This window comes from Marmota marmota, unplaced genomic scaffold (genome assembly GCF_001458135.2).
Source record: "Marmota marmota marmota unplaced genomic scaffold, marMar, whole genome shotgun sequence".
NCBI lineage: Eukaryota > Metazoa > Chordata > Mammalia > Rodentia > Sciuridae > Marmota > Marmota marmota.
In genome coordinates this window covers 2,174,800-2,201,473 of record NW_026000168.1, presented here as the reverse complement: position 1 = coordinate 2,201,473, position 26,674 = coordinate 2,174,800, and the positions used below count along the sequence as shown (strand labels likewise).

Below are 26,674 nucleotides of genomic sequence, written 5' to 3'. Positions count from 1 at the left end.
ACTAATAGTGTTATTAAAGTTTTCTGAATTAAAAAATAAGACAAAAGTTAATAGAGCTTTTAAATCTAGTAACAAAGAAGATTAAACTAAAAGAATTCTATGTTTTTTCCTAACTTTAATTCTAAATACATCCAGAGGTTTACTTTTGCTCTTATTATATGATGAATGCAGAGCTGCAGCTCAGTGGCAGGCACATGTGCAGCTCAGCACCAGAAAAAAATAAATAAATAGCAAAAATGCCCATGAATGAGCATATGAAGTGATTATCTACAGCTCTGTACTTGATTGATGGGCACAGAATTTGAGATTGATTCTTTCTTTCCATGTTTAGAAAAGCTGTGCCACCATTACATTATTTCCGATGAGATATTTCTCTTTTAACCTATCTGTAACACGTCATAACGATACCTTCAGAAAGAATGACACATCTTTTTGCCCCAACTTTTAGATAATTTGATATGCTTTGATACAGTTTTATTTCTGTTTCCTGCATCTGAGGCTCATTGAGCTTCTTTAATATGTGGGCTCACAATGTTCACCACACTTGGAGAAGTTATGACTGTTATTAACATGTTTTATGTCTCTCTCTCTCTCTCTCTCTCTCTCCTTTTTCTTTACTACTGAGCTACATTCCCAGTCCTTTTGTTATTTTGAGGAAGGGTCTTGCTAAGTTGCTGAGTTGGCCTAAAACTTTTGATCCTCCTGCCTCAGCTCCCAAGTCTCTGGGATGACAGGCATGTACCACCATACCTGGCTTTTCATATCTCTTCACTGCATCTCTTTCTGGGTCTCACAATTAGATTGTTTAATGTTGTTCTAAAGCTCGGGATGCTTCCTCCTCCTTCTCTCTTCTTCATGTGTTTATATTTTTAATTTGTGTAATATTTTGGAGAAATTCTATTGCTAGATCTTCCAGATCACTAATCTTTTCTTATGCAGTATTTAATCTGCTTTTAATCCAATTCAGAATAATTTTTCACCTCAGAAATTATATTTTTCATTGCCACAAGTTCGAACTGGTTCCTATTCAGCTCTTTCATGTCTCTCCTTCTACTGTCACCTTCTTCTACCTTTTGAAAGATGTAGAGTTCTAACAGCTGGCCTTAGCTCTTGTCTACTCATTTTAACACATTGGCCATTTCTGGGTATATTTCTAGTAGTTGTTTTTCTTCCTACTTACAGAACGTTTTTCTTGCTTACTTCTTTGCATGCCTAGTAATTTTGATTGGATGTCAAGAAACTGTGATTGTATGTTGTTGAGTTCTGGAGAATTCTTTATTTTTTAAATATTTCCACCTTTGTTGTAGGATAGAAATAAAACACTTGGGGAAAAAATGATCATTTTTTTGGCTTGCTTCTACATTTTTAAATTGATTCAAAGTCAAATTTTTTAATACTACTAGATTAATATTCTTTTAAACACTGACTTTACAGTCAATGTGTTAGGGCTTTCCAGCCTTCCTTGCCCTGCGTGAGCTCTGGGTTTGATTCTTCCTTTTCCCTCCTGTTAAGTCTTTCCTGGATTCGGCAGTTCCCTCACATTTATGCTGAGCCATATTCACTCTAAGACTTGATCATTTGCTCCGTGCACATCTCTTTCCTCTCCAGTACTCTGACAGGGGAATTCTGACTGTCTTCGCTTTCCTGAGTTCTGAACTCTGTCTTGTCAACTCTGGGAGATTGACAGACTCTGTTTGGGGCCCCCAACCCTGCGTGATACCTCTTCAGGCAGCAAACTGGGATAATGACTGTCCCCAACTCCTTTCCTTCTGATCATGTCCCATGATTGTAGACTATATTTGTGGGGTTTATTATTATTTTTTCAGATGGCAGAGGAAATCTGGTTCTTACCTCATTTATGTAGAAATATAAATCCCTTATTACCCATTTGATAGATGTGAGTGGTGATATTAACCATCATCACCAGCATCAAATATGCCTTGCCCTCCCCTCAACTCCTGCAGGGGATTGATTCCAGACAGTTCAAGTGTCCTTAAAAAAATCCCAAATCAGCAGATGCTCAAGCTTCTTATATAAAATAGCCTATACATGCCCTCTTATATATTTTAAGCCATCTCTGTTATTTGTAATACCCAATATGATTAAAATGCTATATAAATAGTAGTTACACTGTGTTGTTTAAGGAATAATGACAAGAAAAAAGTCTGTGCATATCAGTACAGAAGAAATTTTTAAAACCCTTTCTCTCCATGGTTAATTGAGTCCATGGATATGGAGAGTCAACTGCACACTGATGTCCAAAAAGGGCAAAACTTTTTATTCATGCTGTCCTGACATAATAATAGAGCCTAAATGTTCCTGGGAGAAAGATGGTTGTGTTTGTCAGCTCTCTTCACTGTGACAAAGACCCAACAAGAACAACTTCAAGGAGGAAAACTTTATTTTGGCTCATGGTTTCAGAGGCTCAGTCTGTGGTTGGCTGACCGCAAAGGTCTAGACACCAGGTGAGGCAGAGCATCATGGTGAAAGGGTATGGAGGAACAAAGCTGCTCAGGACATAATAACCAAGAAGCAGAGAGGACTCCACTCACCAGGGATACAATATGACCCTAAAAGCACACTGCCAGAGACCAGCTTCTTCCAGCCACACCCTACCTGCCCACAGTTAACACCCAATTAATCCATATCAATGGGCTAATCCACTAATTAGGTTATGGCTCTCATAATCTAACCATTTCACCTCTGAACATTCCTGCATTGTCTCACCTCTCATCCAGACCACAGCAGAGAGTCCCAGGTTTACAATATTTGGTGTGATTTTTTGACTTTACAATGGTATAAGGGCAATATACATTCAGTAGAAACCATTCTTCAGTTCTCACTTTCGCTGTCTTCCCCAGCTACCAACATGCCTGGCAGCTTGGGTGAGCTGCAGCTCCCCATGTCACCTACTCAAAGGGGAAGCCACCGGTGCTCTACGGAGCACTGTGGCCAGCACTGTTTGGATTCTGTGCGCTGGGGTCTTGCATCTTACCATGTCTAAAACAATGCCTCTCTCTCCTGCCTCTGGTGAGGAGCAAAGCCATTACTGAGTTGAAGCTCAGGGAACTGCCAGCACAAAGGCAGCAACAATAATGACCACAGCACCTGAGTCAGGCCTTGTGTAGCTGGTGAGCTCCACCCCCTCAAGGATAGAAAGGGCTCATCAGTGCTGCCAGGGATTGTCAGCACTGGTTAAATCCACTGTTATCACAAAGAAAAGGGTGGGGCCCCATGATGGTCTGGAAAAATTGCTCATTACACAGTGGAAGCCCAGATACAGAGTATATGCTCTCACTGATCTGGGCTGGGGCCAGAAGTGTTTTCAACATGCTAACAGATGATCCTATGCATATGCAAATGCGGAAAGCGAGTCAGAGGTGGTTCCAAGACTTCTAAAGCTATAGTTGTCCTAATGTGAAGGTCATGGTGGGACAGCATGTGCCCATAGGGAAGGTGCTGAGGCTTTGAGGATCGGCTGCCTAGGATAACGAGGGATGAGAACAATTTGTCAGAACAAATAGTTAATATCAATGGATGGCGTATCCTGAAAGTGTCTGCCAGATTGTACACACATTCATCAGTAATCCAAGATAGTGCAAGAATTTAAGGCAGGAAAAGTAATGCTGCTTCAGGGCAGAAATGTATCAGAGTCAAAATGAAAGCCTTCCTGAATCTACCATTGGAGAACTCTAGCACAGTTGAGAATATGAGCAAGCACATGCCTCCCGTTTATTATGGCTGTGCTGAGAGAGCCTGATTGACAGCACTGTTGTTCAAAGACTGGTTTTTGAACTTATTATTCCAGAGGCAGCAGAGTTTGCAGGTACAACAGCACTGTGTTCAAGACTCTCCACATTTTAGATGATGCTCTAGGGCATCCATAGCACATCTGGAAACAATCACATCTGTGCTACCAGCAGAACAAAGGGCAGCAGCTGGGTGCGAAGCAAGCTATTTATGTCACACATTGGCACAGGCTGTTGAAGGGATTAAATCTGGCCGACCGCTCTCAAGAGTTTAGGAAAGGTTTAAACATTCTAAATCCTATCCAGAGTATCATGGCAGCACGGGTTGAAGTCACATAGCAAAACATGAAGAGCATTTGGAAGAGAGCTTTGAAGACATATGTGAACACATTCAAAGGTTTTAACAAAGCTCCTGCTCTTGATGAAACAGTAGTGCTTGGGATATAGCTGGCATGGGATGCTGATGAGGAGGTTCCTGAGCCTGCCAGCATCAAGGCAGAAGGCTTTACAAGGAGGAGCTGGTTGAATTGGAGGAATAAAGAAGAAACTAAGTTGAGGCACTGAGGAAGTTCAGAGCAAAGACACTGGTGGAGATATGTGCTTCTATCAGCAATGCCTTAAGAGTGTCGGAAGAAATGGACGTCAATGAGGAGGTTTGCAAGAGCTGTTGTACAGATATAGGATGCTCTGATTTGCTATGAGAAATAGACAATAAAAACAAGGAAGAAACTATAGTCAAAACTTGATGTCTTCCTCAAAAACCCAGTGCTTGCTAACCCATCCATGAATGTCAATGCCTGGTACTCTCTGCCAGCTATTCTTGAGCCTCAACAGGAGAGAGAATTTGATCACTGTCATTGCTGCATGCTCAGCATCTAGGAACCAATTTTACTTCAATGCTTCAAACACCCTTCAGGTCCAGCCTACCTTCAGCTGTGCATGTTCAGGGGGACACGTATGCTATCATTCTATTTTTCACTTTCAGTATGGTTTTAAATCAATTATATAAGATATTCAACATCGTATTGTAAAATAGGAAGTTAGATGGTTTTGCCCACCTTACGAGTCTTCTGGAACATCGAAGGCCGCTGGGCTAAGCACTGCTGTTCAGTAGGAGAGGTGCTTGGAATGTACTTTCAACCAATGCTGCCTTAAGCTTATGGTGGGCTTACCAGGGTGCAATTGTCAGAGTACAACTAGGAGGTCACTGAAGAAGACAGCAAGAATGAAGGAACCATAACAAAATATGAAAGGAAACAATGTCCCAAATTTGGAGGTAAATTAAGAAGATGGCACAGAAGGGCAGAACTCCAGTGAAAGTTCTTAGTCCTCCACACATCTGCTCAGAACTCAGAAAGAGCTGCTGCCTGATTCCACACCACACTGCCATGGACCTCCACACCATCAAGCCGGAGTCAAAACAGAGAGGACTTTGTGATACCCACAGCCACCACACTGTGCTGGGAATACACCTACTGCCTGTTCCAAGCAGCAGCATTTGGTGATCATTTCAGCTACAGTGACACTAAGGGATGGTCATTGTTATTAGTTCTCATTCAACAGAAGAGGAAACGGGTGCAGAGAGTGGATAAGCCTCCTGCCCCAAGTCAATAACCAAGTGGTAGTGCTGGGACATTGAGCCCCTTGGTCAGGGGCTAGAGAAGGATCTGCACAGATCCACAATGTGACCCTCTGGACAGGAATAAGAAAGACAGAAAGAGTGACAAAAGGAAGGGAGGGAAAGAGGGAAGACCTTAAAAATGAGATTGGAAATCCCAGAACTCCTAAATGCTGTGCAGGTGTATAGTCCCAAATTAATCAATCTGTGGATGAAATCAAATTGGCCTACCTAAGAACTGGAGAAAGGGACAAGGAAAGAAAGAGTGAAAGAGGATGTACAAAAAGGGGGGGGGAAAGGTTTTAACAAAAACTTGGGTTGTAAATATGTGAAAGAAAAACAAAACCAAAAACAGTTCAACACCAGGAGCAGTATTTATGCAAAGCTAAAAGGAAAGACAAAGAAATTTGTCAGATATTGCAGACCCATCGAGGACAGGCCAAGGCAGCAGGCGGCCAGAAGTTCAGATACAGCCTGCTTTACTCAAACAGAGATCTGATTACAATTCCATGTACCTACCAACTTTCCTCCAGTGCTGGCCCTCTGTTTTTAAACATCTATTTACAAAATCAATATATGTTAGGCATATTTTATTCTTTTGCAAGAGGGCACTGTGAGGAGAGGACAGACAGGGAGATGGTGGGATTTGAAAGGAGAAAACTGAAAAAGAATAATAGATAGGTGTCAAAATTTCTCTCCATATAAGGGGAGTACATTAGTATTCTGATAAAATATTTTAATATAGTTCACTCTTGCTGCATCAGTTAGAGACTCTTTTGAGCTGATTATTTTCTCTTTTGAAATGTAAATGAACACTTGAAAGTTGAGCTTTATTCAGTCTTTCAGCCATAACTTATATCAGCGAATCAGGTCCACACCTAGTTGCGATATACACAGCCCCCATGGGCGAGGCAACGGGATGGAAAAGGAAACATATGGAACCTGAAGGAACCCTTTCACCGTGTCACAACCGAGAGGCAGCTCATTTAGGGCAGCTCTGTTCTTCACTGTGCAGGATGTTTCTTGTGTAACAGGGTTTTTATGCTCCAGGCTCCTGTCCTCATATACCAGAGCAGCAGCTGTCCCCACCCACTGGGGACGTATTCCGATACTCCCAGGGATGCCTGGAATTTTGGATACTATCAAACCCTACATGGACTATCTTTTCTCCTATACATACCTATGATAAGTTTAATTTATAAATTAGACATACTAAGTGATTAACAACAATAACTAATAAGCTAGAATTGTAACAATATGCAGTAAAAAGTTATGTGAATGTGGTTATTCTTTCTGTCTCTCAAAATATTCTATTGTACTGTAGTCATTCACCCTCTGGTGATGGCATGAGTTGATACAATGTCTGCAGGTTAAGATGAAGTCTGGAGCCGGCAAAGGCATTGGGATGAAGCATCAGACTCTGTAAGGGTTATTGAAACACAAACAATGTGACACTGTGACAGCTGATGTGATCACACAGATGTCCACTGAGTGGCTACTGGGTCAGAAATAGGAACAGTGTGGCTTACTGGAAAAGGGGTGATTCATGTCCTGGTTGGGATGAAAGAAGATGGTGCCAGATTTTATCACACCCCTCAGAATGCTGAACAATCTAAAACTTAAGAATTATTGCTGGAATTTTCTATTTAATATGATCAGACTGTGGGTAACTGAACCCATGGGTAAATAAATGTGGAAAATGAAATTGCAGATGGAGGGTCCACAGTACCATTTCCAGCCACCATGGCAACCTACGGCACTCTCTAATGACCACTGCCTGCTTTGACAAGAGACTCCAAATGTGTCAACAAGGAGCCCTGTCTAGGTGACAATTTTGCCTGACTTAGTCCTGCAGCAACTGGCATGCCTCTGCCCGAGCTGTTTGTCAAGGTGCACACGCAGGGGTTTCATGGATTAAAGACTTGTTCCCCCAAAGCAGCAGTGTTCAAAGTTGGGGCTTTGGGGAAGTATTGCATTATGAGAACTCTGACCTCTTCAATGGATTAACCCATTGATAGATTTATACTTGAGTGGATTACTGGGACATGGTGGAAGCTATAGGAGGTGGAACCTAGTTGAGGGGAGTGTGGATGTGTCCTTGGGAACCATATCTGGTCCTGGTGTCTCCTTCTTCTTCCTCTCCTTACTCTTTCTTCTCCTCTTCTTCTTACCCTTCTCTCCCGCTTCCATTTCTTCTTCCTCCTCTTTCCCTCTTCTTCTTCCTCTTCCTCCTCCTTCTCTCTTTCTCTTCCTCCCTCCCTCCCTCCCTCCTTCTTGGCTGCCAGAAGCTGAGCAGCTTCCCTCCACCATGCCCTTCCACTATGATATTCTCCCTCACCTCAGGCCCAATGCAACCAAGAAAGTCAATCAAAGCCAAACCTCTGAAACAGCCCAAATAAATATGTCCTTCCCTGAGATGATTTTCTCAAGTATTTCTGTCACAGTGAAGGAAAGCTAACTAAGGTTTAGAAGTATGCTATGGGGATTTGACCTTACACAATTAGGAAAGCTGGGTAAATAGAAGCTAAACAGCTCTTGTCTTTCTGACAGATTCTAGCCAGCAGAGAAGGTGGTCAGGGAGGGAAGACTTTGTGTAAAGAGAACAGTGCAAGAGCAAGCCACATCGCAGGGCCAGGGGCTGGGACCCGGCAGTTTGCCCTGGACCTTCACTTCTTTCTGCCTCCACTCTTGAAGAGGCAGGTGTCCTGCAGGAGAAGTGGGTACCCTTCATCTCAGGTCTAAACATTCAACATCCAGGGAGATGGAGAGGCTAAAGGAAGAGATGCTGGATGCAGACTGGCAGACTAGAGTTGCCACACCAGTGAGGAGCCAGCAGATAAGGAACAACACGGAGGAGGTTCAAAAGGGGAACCTCAGCCTCCAAGAGTGAAGAGGCAATGTAGCTAATACTGCACTGATGTCTTCTGAATCTCCCACAAAAATGTCATTCATGATGCTCCCTAACTGGAAACATGCAAGGAAAGGACTTTCAGGAAATGTGGTACAGCCTAGCCAAGCTGCCACCTTATAAGGCCACCTCATACACCTGGAGTTCTGTAGTGTATAGCCTGCACAATGGAATGTGTCAGCCTGAAGATACAGTCAAGCAAACACTAAAACATTCTAACTCGCAGATCAGGGCTAGAGGGAAGAGACAATAGTGATGCAAAAGGCTGGCAGAAGGACACCATGCTTATTCCGAGAATCTGGCAACTGGGAGAAATGAACTGGCAATGCAGCAATTTTCCCTCTTAATGGTATTATCTTAGAATCCTAAGGCCCACCCCAGAATCCCAATCAAACCATCTAGAAGGAAATGGACACTTTCATGTCACCTTTCACAAAGGCAAAAGATCTTAGATTAATCCTATACCTTCTTAACTTCGAACCAGATTTATGAGAAAAAGAATAGCTTTTGGTTTTCTTCTTGTGTCCTATGCATCTTAGAGGAAATTCATTATTGAAGAAAAGGAACCTTGGGCCTTTTATTTATCAGTGAAGGAAAGAAATGCCCCTTTTAGTCTAATGTGTGGAAAGGACAGTTCCCCTTTCATCATCTCTACTTTGTCCCATTCTAACATTTAACCTTTTGTGTGTGTATGTGTGTTTCTCTTTGCCCACTAACATTTTCTCATCTCCAGAAGTCTGATTTTTTTTCCCTTAGAATTTGTATAACATCCACAATTGTGTATTCTTAGTATGCTGTGGCATTACCTATATATGCCCTATGTGGTTTTAACTTTGTTACATTCATCATTTAGGGACATACTGATATTCTTTTCCAATTAGTTTCTATGGCTCTTCAAAGAATTATTTTATCTCAGATAACATCAAATAAAACTGCTTACAATTTTTTATTTGCTTTATAGTTCTTTAAAGGACACAAAGACATCATTTGTGAATAGCTGATCAAATGTTAGAATTTCCTTTTGGATCCAAACGTCCTGTTAAGCAGATTGCATTTGAAGTTCAACTTATTTAAATATCTTTCTTTATGCCCGACCCATGAGGGGTGGTCTAGCGAAAAGACTGGTACAGATAAGGGTTTTCTTTCTTTCCCTCTTGTCACTGCTGCAGGGAGAAGCCCCAACACTGCCTGAGAGAACGACAGTCGTCTATTCTAGTGGCAAAGGAGTTCTTGGGATGTCAGGGGCAAAGATAATCGTGAAGAGGACAAAGAACTTGGCAGAGAACTAATGGCATTAGAACACCTCCATGTAGATGGGAGATCTCCCTCCCCCAAAAGAGGCAGACACTTCCAGATGTTAACATTTAGGGGAAATTCTTCTGACATGCTATATTGATTAAGTAAGACTTCATTTTCAGCATCATCATGCCTCTGTCAATAATATCTATTCATTTACATAATTATCTTAAATAATTATTGAGAATGTAGCAAGCAGTACTGTACTGTAAATATCTTATAAATCAATAGCTCCTCATTAATAAATAATGTCAAAATAATTTATAATACAAACTCAGGCACATCTTAAAGGGGAAATGGCATTTTGTATTGCTAGAATCACTGTTATCCAAATATTATGAAACATCCAGATTTTTATGAATAAAATAATGCTGCAATTTCTGTAATTTGTAAAATAAAATAGATTGAGTTTATAAATGTACTAAAAGGTCACTGTCTTTTAAAAAGCAACACTATACCTACAGGCAGCAGCATTCATTCTCATCTCTGCAATAGTTTTGAGAGATTGAGGAGGAGAATCTATATTACTGTCCTCAATTTTATTCACTTTTCCCCCTTTGGAGGGTTTTCCAGTAAATTTCAGTTTAAGCAAAGACCTCATAGTAGTCAATAATACTAAGTAAATTCATCTGGATCTCAACTAGTGTTTTAAAGGTAAAGCTGTATTCTCTAGGATAAAATTAATGGCTAATGAAGGCTGTTTTTAAAAATATGTTTTCTAATAATAGTTTTATTTATTTTATTGACTTTCTCAGTTTTAGCCCCTTAAAATTTTAATTGGAAAAAAATCAGAAACCATAAAAATTAAAATCACAGATTTAAACATAAATATTCATAAGGCATTATTTGTAATAGCTAAAATGGAAATCCACTCAACTATTTATCAGCAGGTGAACATGTAAATAAATTGTGGTATATCCATACAATGAAATACAATAAAAGTAAATGAAGTATTGACACACACAAATATAGATGAATTTGAAGATAACTGTGCTTACCCATGTTTACTGCAGTGTGAATCACAGTAGCCACAATATGGAACCAGCCCAGGTCCCTGTCAACAGATAATAAAGAAAATGTGTTATATACACACAATGGAGTTTTGCTGTGCCATAAAGAATAAAATCATGGCATTTGCTGGTAAATGGATGAAACTGGAAAGCATCATGCTAAGTGAAATAAGGCAGACTCAGAAAGAAAAGGGTCATATGTTTTCTCTCATATGTGAAAGCTAAAGAGAATAAATAAATAAAAAAGAGATTTCACAAAAATAAAAAGGAGATCAATAGAGTAGAGGAAGGGAATAGGGGAGAGAGGGGGAAGGGAAGAGAGGTCCTGAGGAATGAGATTGAGTAAATTATGTGCATGTAGAAATATATCACAATGAAACCCACTGTTGTGCATAATTATAATGCACCAATTTAAAAAAAAAAGAAACATCATTATGCTTAATGAAAGATTTAGGCAAAAAAGAACTCATGCTGTATGACTCCATTCATATTTAATCTAGAAAACACAAGCTGATTTAAAGAGAATGACAAAGGAAGAGCAGGCTTGCCTGGGAGTGGGGTGGAGGAGCATTGAGAATACCAAGGGGTGAGGGGAAGTGCGGGGACAAGGATGCTGCCCATGATTGCAGTGATAGTCTAGTGAGCGCACTGATATCACAAAACTGACCGGTGCACGTTTAAATGTGCATGCCAATCATACCTCAGTGAAGCAGCGGAAAAGAGTGGCTCACATGAACTTGTCTTCACTGCATGTTTACTGTATGTCAGGCTCTTCTTCAAGGTCTTTCCTTTGGTTAACCTGCTCGGCATCACAATCCCCCTCCCCCAACAACTTCCAAATAGCACCCATGGTTTTCTCTGCAGCTGAGGAGACTGACACATAGAGCTCACCCACTTAGCCCACAGTGTCCACTCTCCCGCAACCCTCACAGGCCACTCCTGCTCACAGCCCTAGCTGACCAACTCTGCTGGCTGCAGACTGGATCCCAACTCCAATCTGGCAAATGGATTGGACGGGGCACCTTGAATCAACCACTTGGGATGTAATTTGTCATGGCCTCATCAGAGAATAGGGGACTAGAAATGGAAGTGCAGAGCAAGGCTATGTGTTCAGATCAAAAAATAAATATTTATTTCTCTGTAAGTGACACTAACTTAGCATCTGAGCCCACATTTCTGCACCTGGTATGAAACAAGTTTTCAAATTCAAGTTAAGTCAATCTCTTAGCTCTCATGGTCAATGTAACTTCCCCTTGCTTTGCCACTTTTAGTACATAGTAGCTCTGTTATTGCTGGTCTTTGCTTAGGTGGAGCGCATCCTGCTGGTCTTTGGGGATGATCTCTTTCCCCACTGTTTCTTCTTTCCATGTCTAACACCCTATATTGTCTTTACTTGTGTCCTCTATTTGCACCCACTAGTGACATGTCTTATTGTGACCCAAAGCCCTGTTCCTATTTGCTGGTGATCTTGAACACTCATCTCAAACTTGGAGAAGTTTGGAATTCTCCCCAGGTGTCCTGATAATGAATTGACCTCCTGCACTCCACCTAATACCTGTCATCAAAACAATACGTTGATACAAGATAGGGTGCAGAGACTTCCTGTAAGTCTTAACAGGCTTGGGATGTAGCTCAGGGGTAAGGTGCATTTTTAGCATGCATGAGCCCTGAGTTCAATTCTCATCACCAGAAAGGGAGAGAGAGAGGGAGGGAGGGAGGTTGGGGGAGAGGGAGAGAGAGAGAAGAGAGAGAGAATGACTTAGTCTTAAAATTCACTGGAGTCCTTCTAGAAAACTGACAAAGATTATTTAGGGATCCTATTGCTTCGATCTCCAGGATTATATAAAACAATAATGTCCCAAGTCCCTTTTAAATGAGCATCCAGTGTCTAAACAAACCTAGTCACACATCCTCTTCAAACTTTGCTCCTATTCCTTTGTTAGAATTTAATTTTCTGGGATGGTTAGCTTAAATGCTACTTTCAAGCAATTTTGTATTCTTATCTAATATATAATTTATGGTTTAAGTGGGATCATGACTCTTTGGTACTTATCCTAAGAAGGACTTGCTTTTAAAATGACTGAGTCTTCTGTGAACCTAAAGTGAAATTTGAATCTCAAAGCTAAGGAGCCCTTTGTTCAAGATTGCATTTAATTTAAAAACTGCTCCTGCTCTTGGTCATGATGGAATAAATGGCACTGGACTTGCACTTATTCATACAGAGTTACAAGAGCAGACAAAGTACACAAAGACTGATTTCAAGCACTGGATAAGAGGCAAAAAATAAATATATGTGTGTTTATACACACACTCTCACACACACAAGTATGTGTGTGTGTGTGTGTATATATATGTGTGTGTGTATATATATATATATATATATATATATATATATATATATATATTCTATGATTTTGCTATTCTCAGCAAAAGAGCAGGAGCTACACAAAAGAACAACATGGAAGCTCTAGAACTGGAAGCACCTCTGGTTGTGACAGTGGGGCTGCACAGAATACGCAAGGCATACTTATTGCATCTCTGGACTTGTAGCCCCTCCCTGGCTTTGGTGCAGGAGGGGGCACAAGTGCAGGGCAGACTTGCTGGGCTGAGAACACAGATCAGAGTTGCTGAGTGCCTTCTGCAGAGTGTGGTTATAGAAAAGAGGCTGTCAAGTAGGAGAAGCAGGTTTCCCCACAGCTGCATGGGGTGAAGGGCTGCCTTGTGCATGTTAAGGGTCAGGGTTAAGGAAATCTGGTGCCATGTGATGTGCGAGAGTGAGCACTGAATGCAGGCCCCGCAGGGCTAGATGGCCTCTGGGCCAACCAAGTGCAGACATCTTGCTGAGCATCCTGGACTTTCAGCTCACACTAAGAAAGGACATGTCCTGGGCATGATCATTAGGGCCTAGAGCATGAACTATTTCCTATTACTAGGGAAGGGATTGAAAGGACCCAGCCTAAGGAAAAGAAAACCGAGCCTGCCATGATCAACCATGTGGAGCAGCAGGAAGAGGAATAGGAGAGAGAAAAGGAAAGGGGAAAAGAAAGAGAAAAGAAGAAGAAAAAGAAAGCGCTGTCAACCAGGATAAATATCTTCCACAGAGGAGAGTGAACTAATGACATTTTTAGATAACCAAAAGTGGAGAATCTCTCACCTGTAGACAGGCAAGAAATGCTGAAGACAGTCCTTCAGGCTGAAGGGGAAGGTGACAGATGAAGATAAAGGTTCCATAGGAATGACAGGAGAATGAATGGGACTGCACTCTCCTGTGTTCATATATGAATACACCACAGTGAAACTCCACATCATGTAACAAGGATGGGATTATAGTTAGAATAAGTCATATTCCATGTATGAATAATATAGCAAAATACACTCTACTGTCATGTATGTCTAAAAATAAAAATAATAAAAAATTAAATAAAAAGGTAAGTAGGTAGATAGATAGATAGATTGATTGATTGATTGATAGAGGTCTCCAAAAGGGACAGAGAGGAGTAGAAATGGAAACTGAGTCAACATAAGAAATTTCCTTCTCTAAGTTTCTTTATAAGATGACCAGCTATAAATACCATTGATTTGCATAAAATGTGTGTGCATGCATAAAATTATGCATATATACATATGAATGAAATGATAAGTCATTACCCGTGACAGTAAGGGGAACAACAGTCACACTAACATTTACTGTGCATATTGCAAATGTCACAGGAATTAGGAACCTTCAAAATAAACTCACCAACAAACACCATTCACATTTATTTCTTAATATTTCTCTCTGTCAACCAAGATCTAAAGGTGATTAAAAAAACAACAACTCTGTAATGTATAAAAATAATTTGGTCAAGGTAAGCAGCTTTTTTAAAGACCTGTCATAATACAAGAATAAAACTTACTCTTTTTTATTCCACTTACTATCTCATACCTAAACTTCTGGTGAACTTTAATAACATCTGATAAATCCTTGTGTTAGTATGCTATAGTGTGTTGTGGAGTTTTCTTCTTGTTTTATTCACCTTTGTCCTTGACATTTTGAACCAATATTCATTAAATATTGGTCCAATTTGGACCAATATTCACTCCATGTGAATTCTTATACCAAGGGCACAAAATCCCAAAGAGAAATTTTAGATGTGAAATATTTGATCGCATATATTGGTCATTGGAATGACGATGGAGAAAATTCAAATCAATCATACTAAATCATAGAGATTCCATTCTGCATCAGAAAACATGCTTTCAAAGGAGTGACATCACTTCCTATGACACCTAATCTGTGCTTGTATCCAATGCACAAAGGCTTCAGAGAGCTCTACTCTGCAAATGCATTCTCAAATCCATTAATCTGAATTGGTGACATTATCTACACAATGATTAACAGTATAGCCTTACAGTATGCATGTAATTTCATTGTTTTACAAATAATGGGAAGCCATAATATGGTGTTTTTTATAGTTCATATAAGAGACTGACTAACATGATAGCATGCACTTATTATTTGTTAAAAGTCTTGGCTTCATGCTCTGGATCCCATTTTAACAATAACAAGAATGTGTCAGGAGATAACCCTGAAAATTTTTCCTTTGACCAATGGTACCTCCTGCTGGACAGTTTGCCCTTACAGGTTCTATTTCTGGATCAGATTTGGCCATAAAGTAGAGATATTGAGGTGTGAATGAAAATAGAAAAAAGTGATCATGAAAAGTTCATTCAGAGTATCTCTATTCTAAAAAGAAAAACAGACTTTAACAAGAAAAGTTGATCTCTGAGATCACCCTCCTGGAAAGGAACCATGCACAATGAACATTATTTGGACAAACCTTTTTTGTTTTTTTCTTTTTTAATGTGCTAGCCCGCCTTGGATCTGTCCCCCGAGGCTGGCCTGCATGTTTGTACTCCAGGATTGTCTGCTTATTGCCTCCTGGTTTTCCCTGCCTGAGCTTCACCAGACACCATGCTCTCTTCACTCCCACTCATCAAATGAAAGCTTGCCTCTCAAGGGATTCAAATCCCAATGCAAACCAGACTCCTCTACTGGGAGGAGACTCCTGTGGCCCAGAGACATCACTAGGCCGAGGAGTGAATGGTCTAAAGAGTTGCGAGGACACACTTAACACCACGTCCAACACCACTCATGCCATGCAGGTAATAGGTAGAATGTCAGGTGCCAGTCCCATTGTGTCTAAAGATGAGGCGCATGAGAAAATCAATACTACCCTTGTTTAAATCTACAGCTCCCATGAAAAACAGCTGCAAGTGCTCAGAGATAGCAATGCAATGCAAAGTGTATCATCTACCCTTAAAAAATAGTGCTTTTCTAAATAAAAGAAAATCCCATATGGAAAACTCAAAAAAGGTCTGGGGATGTGGCTCAGTGGTAGAATACTTGTCTAGCATGCAGGAGGCCCTGGATTTGATCCCAAGTACAGGGGGAAAATATCTGCTGGGAAACTAGAAAATCTACCACAAGTGGCCTCTCAGAAAATTCGAATAAGGCCATATACTCCTAAGAACAAAAGCTAATTTAAAGAGTGAAACCAAAGTTAAAAGGCAGTGAGAGGCAATGCAGAGAAAACTAAGGCCAAACAACAGAAAAAATTTCAGGTATTAGGACTTAACACATGTTTAAAATACATCAGCCAAAATTAGTTGTAATTTTTAAAAAATTTGTTGTAATTAGTTACACATGACAGCAAAATTTTGATTCATTGTGCACAAATGGAACACAACTTCTCATTTCTCTGGTTGTACACAATGTAGAGTCATACCATATGTGCAGTCATATCTGTACCTAGGGTTAGACATTATTTTAAATTATAGAATTCATAAAATTTTCTGTCCTCATAAAAATTCTCTCTTCATAATGAAGTCTTACACAAGGATTTCAAAATTTGAAAATTATTCATCCACTAGGTCTCAAAATATGATACCCACTTCATAAGTGTAACATGTAGAACACAGGTACAGGCAAGGATAATCAAAGATAAACTTTCCAGTAGTTCAAAGCCTCCAAAGTGAGAAATGTGGACATCAAATTGAGTAATAGGCTTCTTTTGATGCAGAAATATTGGAAAACAGCTGACCTAAGTATAAAACATGGAAATCACCACAGGGACTGAGACCTGCTTCGTGAAGGACCTGGAGGCATGGCACCCTCAGGGGTGGGAACGGGTGCCCCCAGCTCCCAAAGTGCCTGTGGAACTGTGCTTACCTGACTGGTGGAGACATCCTTGTCTGTCTTGAAGAGGAGACAGACATTGCTTTCACTGAGGAATAATACTAACAACAATGTTAAAATGGGAGAGAAGATGAGCAGGAGGGAACGTGTCTGTGGTGTCCTCTCCACTCATTCCACGCGGGTACTCATCATCCCTTTCAGTCTGGACATTTCCACCTTAGATATCCTTTAGCTCCTATGCTGCCTCTGCTCACTGCTTTAAGATCATTGCGACTACTGCCTTCCAAATGTCTTTCTGACCCCACTAATATGTAAAATTTAGGTAATTTGCTTTTCCTAAGGACAGTGATTAAAGGGAAGTAGATCAGGGTTACAACTACTTGAGTTGGCATCTAATGCCACAGCCACAGAAAAGACAAATAAAGGAAGTTGGTAATCCTGTGTATTCTGACTTTGATATGAAGGAAAATGCTATCATCAGCTTTTAATCTACTGTTCTTATTTATCTAGCAATTTTTCATTGATGTCGATCAGATCAAACATGGAGCAAGATACACAGGACAGAGACAGAGACTGAGCTCTTTGGGACCTGGAGCATGGTCAGGAAAATAGGACAGGTTTACAGAGACTACAATGGAGATACTCAACACAAGAGCTCCAAGTCGGATCTGAGGCCGGAAAGGTCACTTTCAGATGCATGAGAAGGGAAAGGCTACAGGGAGGAAGCGGGGAATGCAGAGGGATGCTAGCCCCAGAATCATGTCTAGGAACCTACACAAAATTGTGGCTGTGGGACTGTGTGTGGGAAGTCATTTAGAGAAATCTGACCATCCAAGGTCTTAATTTGCTGAAGTTCACCTTATTGATATGGGCGGAATTGGAAGTTATTTTGTATAAAAATTGACTGACCTAGGTAGATTTTAAAAGATGAGAATTCTTGGAACTAAGTACAAGGAGAAATGAAGTTAGAAAAGCAGAGTAAATGGACACAAGAAAATCAGATAAAATTGTTGTCCAGGTAGAACACTGCAGAAGAAAAACCACTTTAGGGAAAGAAAAAAAAAAAAAACATGAAGGAAATGACAACCTTTAGGAATGGTGAACTATTCATCACCCAAGGTGGTGCTTTTAGTTTTTGATCTTCCACTGAAAATAGTATTACCCCTACCTAACTATCTAATAATAAATGCTCCTTAGAATATTATTACAAAATTTTAAAAATATCTGCACATGATCAAATAACTTGAAATGTATTCTGTAGCTTTTATACACTAGAAAAAAAGTTCTTTTCAAAATACCAACTGCTAGATGAACTTCCAGAGATTGTAGCTTCCTTTTAACCCAAATCATCTGTGTATATATTTCAATATATTTTTTTCTACATCTTTTAATATTAATTCTAAGAAATGAATGGAAGGTGTGGAAAGAAAGGATGGAGGAATCTTTGTCCATTTGGGAAGAGTTCATATTTTTACCCTGTTTTGCAGGATGTAATTTTAAATAAGTGCTAGCCGAGAGGTTTCATTGTTTAGAACCACAGGCTTTATATTACCTTAAAAAAAAAAAAAAAAAAACCTCTCAGCCACAAGTCGGATGATTCTGGCAGCAATGCAAATCTAGCACCACCCAGGAGGGAGCGGGCTAGCTCCTCCGCTCATTTCTGCCACGGTAGAGGAATGCTGGACATCAGGAGAGCAAGGAGGCTGCAGCACACTGCTCCCCAGCCCCACACCTTGGGCCTCCTGTTGGGACACACAGGTAAGCTCCTAGGCACAGATCCAAGCAGAGCACTACTTGGGAGCAAGCCACAAAGGTCAAGTTCACGGCACTGGAGGAGCCTCACACGTCTTCTCAACACCTCCCTTTGGCTGTAGTTGGGCTGGTTAGGTCCCAGGCTTATTACTTCACCCATAAATTCCTAAAAAGGTTCTTTTGCATGTTATTATTTATATCTTTGCATATTACTCTGCATCAGGCTGTCCAGAAGACTATAAAGATACACCAAAATAGCAACTGAACGTGTTTGCTCATAACAAACCCACAGCTAGTTATTAATCTGTTATTCTTTGTTATTCAGAAACTGGATGATCTTTTAGCAATCTTTGTCGCTTAACAATGAACTACTACTGTATAGGAAGTTCAGTTCTCAATGTCAATGTTTTAAAATAACAAATGGATAAAGTATAGGACAACAATGAAGTAAAACACTATAAAGATGAAATCTTCCCATAATATGGCAGTAGTCTCAAAATATAAAGCTTAGTGTTATAAATTTGGGTTCTTAATGATTTTTTTATATCATAATTTGTGTTTACATTTAGATGTCAGAAACTGAGCTGGAAAAGATAAAAATAGGAACAGCCCAGCATTTTGAAAATGACAAAAAGAATGTTTCTTGGTTGAAGGAAGGTAAGTCCTTATGCTCTTGATTTTTTATATTGGTGTAAAAACTGTGATTTTGTTTATAAGCAAAAGATGCTAAGGTAGAAGAAGATAATAGGCCTCAAGAGTTCAAGTGATTTTTGTACTTCTGATTTTCTTTTTGTCACACAAGTGGCCTAAGTAGTATCGTGAGCATCTTCAGTACTGAAATCCCTCTTAAAGTCTCTGTATGGCAGGAAACAGGTTACTCTGCTGGTAAGGTGTAATGCTCATTTTTACCTCGGGAATATATTCTCTTTGAGGGCTTTGTTCTACTGTAGGTTTTTCTCCTTTATGGTCAAGAAGTCTAAGTAACTGGAGGACAAGTATTTTTAAATAATAATCACAGAAAGGAAAGCCTGCTGTAGAAAACAATGCCTACAAATAGAATCACCATTCACCGCAATTAGGGAGGCCACCTTCCCCAGGGAGCGCGCTGCAGCCACCAGCACAGCATTCGTAAACGGCTGCTTCTTGAAACACACACAATCGATATCCCTCCTGTGAGAAGTATACATCCGTGCACTTTGGAAACTAGATCTAAAGTGATTATTTGCCAGAAGGCTTCATTTTCTCGTCTTTTGGTGTTATAAATGTCTTTAACATCTCTTAAAGAAAGCTGATTTGGTACTGCATCTAAAGGGATGCTCCATCTTGTTCACCTTTTAATTAGTCTACTAAATTGCAAGAAAACAGCTCTTAAGTAGTTAAAATTCTTAATACTTGTCTTATGAGGTAGAAGGCAACTGATAAAAATATCAAGAAATTTATGTAAACCCAAACAGCACACTTGCAGTGTGTCGTGGCGACTGCTGAACAGGACAACCCCTTGCTGCACACCCCTCATCTACCAGTGAGACCACAGAGCCTGACAGAGCTACAGGGACTTGCCCAAAATTACAAGGTTACAAATCCCAAGTGGTGCGAACCTGGGCCATGATTCTAACCACCACCAGCATGATCACCAGGAAAGATGGCTGAGTCAGCTGTCAGGATGGGATCCCGGATCACAAGGCCTTTTCTACAGTGTTCAACACCTCCAACAGCTTCACCAGATCTCACTGCACTCCCATCCTGCCTCTACCCTTATACTAAAAATATTCCCTTTAAAAAAATATCCTTTCTTTTATCCAAATGCCTGCAACTAAATTTAATAATAAGAACTTGTTTCTTTAAGGGAATTTATTTCTAATAAAATAGTAGACACAAATATAAAGTTCTCTCATAATTAGTCTCTTCAAAAGCCACAGGGCTAGAAAATTCTCTAACTTCTTTTTATCAAAAGATCTGTTAAATAGACTGCTTTAAAAACAACAGGGAAGGAAAAAATAACTTGGCTCAAAACACCCCTTGCTTCTCTCGTGAACCCCAAATCCATGGAGATAGAGCTGTTCCTCCCTGCTACACACAGTGAAGCTCATATTACTTATTTTTACTTTAATTGCTCTAAGCTGTGGGTGTCTCATAGAGATATAGTAATGAAATTGATAGACCAATCAATTGTTTCCTGAAGAATTTTCTTTAAAAATATTATGTCCATTAAGTACAACATAGGCATTGAATTCTTGTAATCTATAAAGTCTAATTTCCCAGCTGACCTGTATTATCCCATTTGGACACTTCATTTAAGCTACACTCAAATTATGTTTACAATATTTCATAAAAGGAAATTGAGCCAGATTCGACATGACAACATCTTAATTAGGAATTATCAGGATGGGTTAGTTTTCAAACATAACTGTCTTTCTCTTTTGCGATTAAGAAAAAGTATATGAATTGGCTTATATTAAAAACAAAATAAAATAAAATAAAAGACAAACCATGCAGTGGAAAGAGCACATCTGAAGTCAGGCAGACCTGGCATTAGATCTGCACTTCGCTGCTCACTGGCTATGTGACTGCGATGTGGTACCTCACCTTTCTGGGCCTCAGTTTAATTGCCTGGAGATTAGACTACCTGCTTTGTGAGATTATGGGAATGAGATTCCATTATTTCTGTTTCTTTCCCTTTTTAAAACATGACTCAAAATAGTACAGTTTTGTTTTTTGAAAGCGTGGCTCACATCATAAACACTTGTACTGGAAACAGCACTATGTATTTCAGTGTTCTGTGTACATCCCTTTGATGCCTACAATCTGGTGTGCAGTAGAATTGTCTCTGTTTTACTGATTACGGGTTTGCAGTTAGGAGAAACTTTGCATCTTGCTCAAACTTGCAGAACAGGTAAGTGGCCGACTGAATCTCAAACCCAGACCCCCAGGTTCCAACTTCTATTCTTTTAATTAAACCACTTGCTCAAGGGACTTCCCCAACAGCAATCAATAAAAGTTTTAAATTCAACAACCTTCTTCCCACCACCCCACTTTATAAAAGTGAAATACATGCTTTAAGGTTTTCAAAACAGTTTTCTTCTCAGATGACAAAAGTGGTGACATCTCTACATCTCGCAGGGCAGAGCCTCTGTTGCCTCCAGAGGAACCCTTTCCTTGCTGAGTTCAGGTTGAAGCGCCACCTGCTGGGCGGTGTGCTCAGGACACCCAGCACAGCACAGGACCTTCTGCAAGCATGGCAGGGTGCCAGAGAGTCAGCGCCCTTTTCCTCATCCTGAGGGCAGCTAGTTTTCTAACTCCTCACCTCCAAACATCTTTCAAATGCAATCCAGGGTTTATTAACTGTGGCAATATATAGACAAAGTCTTAGAGCGCATGTGTTCAGGATCTTATTGTTTAATTCTTTTGCTTTTGTGGGAAAGAAGAAAGGCTCTTATCTGCCCTCACATGGATCAAGGGCTTGAGAGCTCAGGGGTGGTATCAAAGAGCTGAGGAAAGCCACACCCAAGGCTATCTCAATAACTCAGGTGAAACTGTTTGAGAAACACCACAGGCAGAACTGAACTGAATCCTATTTCACCCTCTCTCAAGCCATCCAGTCACCTACCAATACCGCTTGTGTTACCCCGAACTTCTAATTTCTAAAATTGCACATGTGTCTGATTCTTGGGATCTAACTGAAGGAATTAGAAAATAATGCTAAAGAGCAAGACAACTGATTCTGAAATACGATGTTCAGGGACATTTTTGGAGAAAACTTGCTTTAAGATAATCAGAGAAACAAGATTTGATCTTGAAATAAACACCAAGAAAGGGAACCATATCATGTAATTGGACCCAAGTGATCTGAAGGCCACTCACCATCTCTCTGCACTGGTGAAGAGGAGTTAAAGCTAGGGGCAAAGCCACCAGGGAGGCTGGAGAGGCTGTGTTGGAGTGAGGGAAGTGGGTGTGTTGGCTAGCTGTCTTTGTGTGCATTAACACATTAGAAAAAGGGAAAACAACTCAATTCCAACTTCACGTCAAGTGGTTGGACATTGGTTCCATGTTGTTACTGCGGATCTGAGAGCAGGGACTAATGTTCATATCAGTCTGTAAATCTAACGGGTGTGCAGAGTGGTGTAGGGCAGGCAGAGGAAAGGACGAAAAGGAAGAGAATGGTGGCTAAGACAGGAATATAGGTCCTGAGTGAAAAACTATATGAAGAAAAAATTAATGTAACATAGAAATTGGGGAGGGGGAATTACAGGTGGAACAAGATGGTGCAATACCCCCATTAAGTCAGGGAGCCTTCTGGGTAAGCATTTCAGTGAGCATTTCAGCTTGCAGCTCACACCATTTGACATGGAAGAGAAAAATTGCATGAGGGGTTGGAGGCCCTTAAATTGTTGCCATTTGCAGTTTAAAATGACAGCATCACCAGTGTTTGTGGCAATTCTTTAGTGTCTCCTGAGTTTTCAATAGAAACTGGAAGTCTGGGTTTCTATGTGAAATCTCTTCACTGCTAAAGATTAAGTAATAAAATGATTACAAAGACAACAATAAGATATCAGACAGAACAAGTGAAGCCAGGTTCTGTGGGTATCTGTCAGTCCACAGTTGTCAGTTGGTAACTGCTGCCATAGGAGTTTGCATCTAGACAAAATCTAATACAATTTCCTGAAACTGGTTTTCCATAAACATGGCTATAACAGCACAGATATCTACCAATCAATCATCTCCCTACCTACTTGTCTCTATACTCATACTTACATATATATAGTATGTATTTACATATACATATAAGCAAAGTTAAGATAATAATCATTTAACCTAGATAATGTGAAATTGAGAATATTGAAATAAAAAAACTCTTCTTCCAAAGACTAGCTACCTGTGATTGTTTTAGAGGATTTTTCTCTTCATAGTCATGATTGGGAAAGAACAAAATCATGCCAAGGTGCAAATGTACACTCAATGCACCCAAATAATGACCTGGCATCTTGAATACACTGGTTATCATTTAATCAGAATTAATAAACATTAGAAACTAACAATCCAAAATACTGGAAAATAACCTAGAGGTCCAAAAATCCATGTTCCCCAAGTTCCCTACTGAATGTAAGGCAAAGCCTGAAATTCCGCCTTGTTCCTGACCTCATGCTTGTTTGCAAATGAGATGGAGAAAGTGAGCATCTTACATTTATTGGCATTCATAAAACCATGGACTTCTCTTTAATTCCAAGTGAAGGTGATTTATTCACTTGCTCAAATATTAATTTGAGGTCATGAACATTAAAATGATTCCAAAACTTTCATTTTATTCAATTTAGGAACCATCTGATGTGGCTCTACTTGAACCTACAGACAACTAAAGACACAGATTCCAAAAGATGAAAATGTCAATGATTCCAGTGCTTAAGGAACTAAGAGTTCTGCTATAATGCCTAAATATTAACCCATGCTAATTCTGTCACTCAGATAATTCTTCCTTCTAAAAGGTGTGTGTGTGTGTGTGTGTGTGTGTGTGTGTGTGTGTGTGTGTGGCTTAAAAATGCAGCCCTGGTAATGCCTATTTTAAATTGTTAATTCACAAGTAGCCTATCTGGACATCTCTTTACTATGTAAACACAGGAAATGGAATTATTAGCTCTTACTTCTGTACTTTCCATTAATTTGTGAAAATGTGTTACATAGCAGCCAAAGGAGGGTAGAGGAGAAGGCAACAGAGAAATAGAATGTTGTTTTGTTTTATGCATGGAAATCAGATATGAAGATGTGCCCTAGGGAGTCACATCACTGAGTAAAACAAGGACTTTGCCTCAGTCTCTGTTGAATCCCACAGATACCAACAGAACACCACAGACTGGGTGATTTGGGAAAAATGAATTTTTGCAGTTTGGGGGCAAAGAGGTCCAAGGTCAAGGGCCCTCACATGGTGATGCCTCTGACTAGGTCACCCATTCTCACACATGCCTTCCAGGGGACATGTTCAACCCTCAGCAGACATTCCAGGTAAATCTGACCAGGGTCACTGCTTGAGACCAGGGTCATGCTAGAGACTGGTATGGAATCAGTTGCGTGGGTGTCAGCCCTGGGGAGGGGCACCTAGCTGAGAATTCAATGATAAAAAGGAGCCAGCTCAGCTCTGTAAAACTTCTAAGGAGCAACCCAACAGGGAGCAGAGGCTGTGTTCAGAGACTGGACAGGAAGGATGAAAACAAAAAGACAAAGGAGGGAGGGAGGGAGGAAGGGAAGGGAGGTGCTTGTGTTGGAAGGTGGGAGCTTGCTGGCCAGGTGGGGCATTGGATAGGTTTTCCTACTGGGAATGAGCAGACACTGGAGATTCTAAGCTGGGGGATGTGAGCCATCATGTATATTGCATGAGATGAAGACATCAACAGAAAGAAAGCGCAGAAGATTGTGACTGGTCAAGCCAAAGATGATGACAGGGATAGGATGTCCCTGGGAAGGTGGAAGAAGTGGATGAGGAATCTATTTGGAATTGGAGCCTAAAGAACTGGCTGTTGCTTTGGTGTGGGGTGACGGAAAGAAAGGAAGCCAAGGTGACTCCTGGCTTGAGACGCTGCATGATGGCAATGCTGAGTGGAGAAGAACAAGAGGCTGACCAGCCAAGGGGGGATCAGGACAGGTCACGTATGGAAGGAACCAGGAACATCTCTGTGAGCATTGCCACTGGGCCAACAGTATGTGCAGAATATGTAGCATCAGTTGATCTATGTGGAGTAACACAGACAAGGACATTCTCCTTGAGATTTTGCTTAGACCCTGAAGGAATAAAAATGAAATAAAATTTCTGGTTGAAGGAATGGCAAGTTCAAAGGTGCTAGAAAAAAAAAAAGTGTCATGCTCAAAAGGGGACAGAAAGCAAGAGTTACTGGAACATTTTGGCCCAAAAGAAGATTGGCACCACATGAGCACAGACAGGGACTTCAGCCAGGAAGGAGTTCTGGAGCCTTTCCTCCACCCAGATGGGCAATTTGAATTCCACTAACCTCTTTCCCCTGGGAATGCCTACCAAAGACACAGCTCGCATTGTAGTAATTATCCCTAAAGAACTAGGCGTGCTACTTCCAAAATTTAGCAAAACTGAAAGATAACTTTATCAGCTCTTAAGAGGAAAATTATGGACACTGAGTCTGGATAAGTTAGAAGGGGTTTATGGGAGGGTAGGAGAGCAGCTCACAGGACGGTAGGCAAGCTGAAGCATGTGAGGCAGGGACCAATCCAGCTCCTGTGAGTGTGAGAGGAAGACGATATGTTCAGGTCAGCCCTCCTGGAATAAAGGAGCTCCACAGAATGCTTCTGTCCTCAGCCCTCCTCTGGACTGTGAGAGAAGTCAGCAACTTCAACCATGAGTCCACCTCCAGGCCAGGCAGCAGGGGACCCTGGGCAACAGCACTGCAAGGCTACACGGAGGAGAGGCCGTGTTTCTTCAGAAGCACACAGTCCCACATCAGCACAAAGGTGATCACCTGCTGCACTGCCCCAGTCTACTCCAAGAGCCAGGAAGCAGTGATCCCTTCTAGAGCTTTGCTCCACGAGGGGCAATATTTTCTAAGTACCCGACATGCTGCTGATGAAGCACTGCACATTTCAGGAAGGAGCAGCACTTAAATGTCTTGGCTTCGACTAAAGGTCTAATGCCAGAATCATTTTGATTCTCTGATAACCTTATTTTATGTTTAGAAAGTTCAGGGAAAGATGAGATCTTCCGTGTTCTCATAGGTCAACAAATTAAATTCCAGTGGCACATCCTACAGTTGGCGGTTGAAATTTCCTCCCAACTCAGCCTATAAAGTAGTCAGTCCATTTCGTATGAAATGATGCTCTGATCCCAATGGAGCGGAGGCCTAGAAGTTGCTATGTCAGCCTGAGATGACGACCCGATGAATTAATCAGTACAAAGTCCCTATCAGTTATTAAACAGCAGATTTAAAGACTCTCTTCCAATGATGATAGGGTAGTACATCAAATCCAGAATGATCTTAGCTCACCATTATTAATTGCGATTTTATGAACTAGGAGTGAAACAATCCATAGAGACTGGGAGCCAATCTCTCCTATCTCAACAAGAAGAGAAAAATGTAGATAACTAAAAACTTTGAGAGATTTACACCTTTCAACAGAGATTTCCAGCCGAATCATTCATTTTTGCCTGTG

The 26,674-nt window shown here is 40.6% G+C and overlaps 1 protein-coding gene across 1 annotated transcript in view; it reads left to right on the top strand.

Moving 5' to 3' along the window:
• Positions 1-18,409: 18,409 nt before the first annotated feature.
• Positions 18,410-26,674, top strand: part of Mdfic2 (MyoD family inhibitor domain containing 2) — a 96,160-nt gene continuing 87,895 nt past the window's right edge. The window contains exons 1-2 of the mRNA XM_015495119.2: positions 18,410-18,517; positions 19,081-19,168. Of these exons, the coding sequence (XP_015350605.1) occupies positions 19,081-19,168 (88 nt within the window). The 5' untranslated portion in view covers positions 18,410-18,517. The remainder of the gene's footprint in view (positions 18,518-19,080; positions 19,169-26,674) is intronic.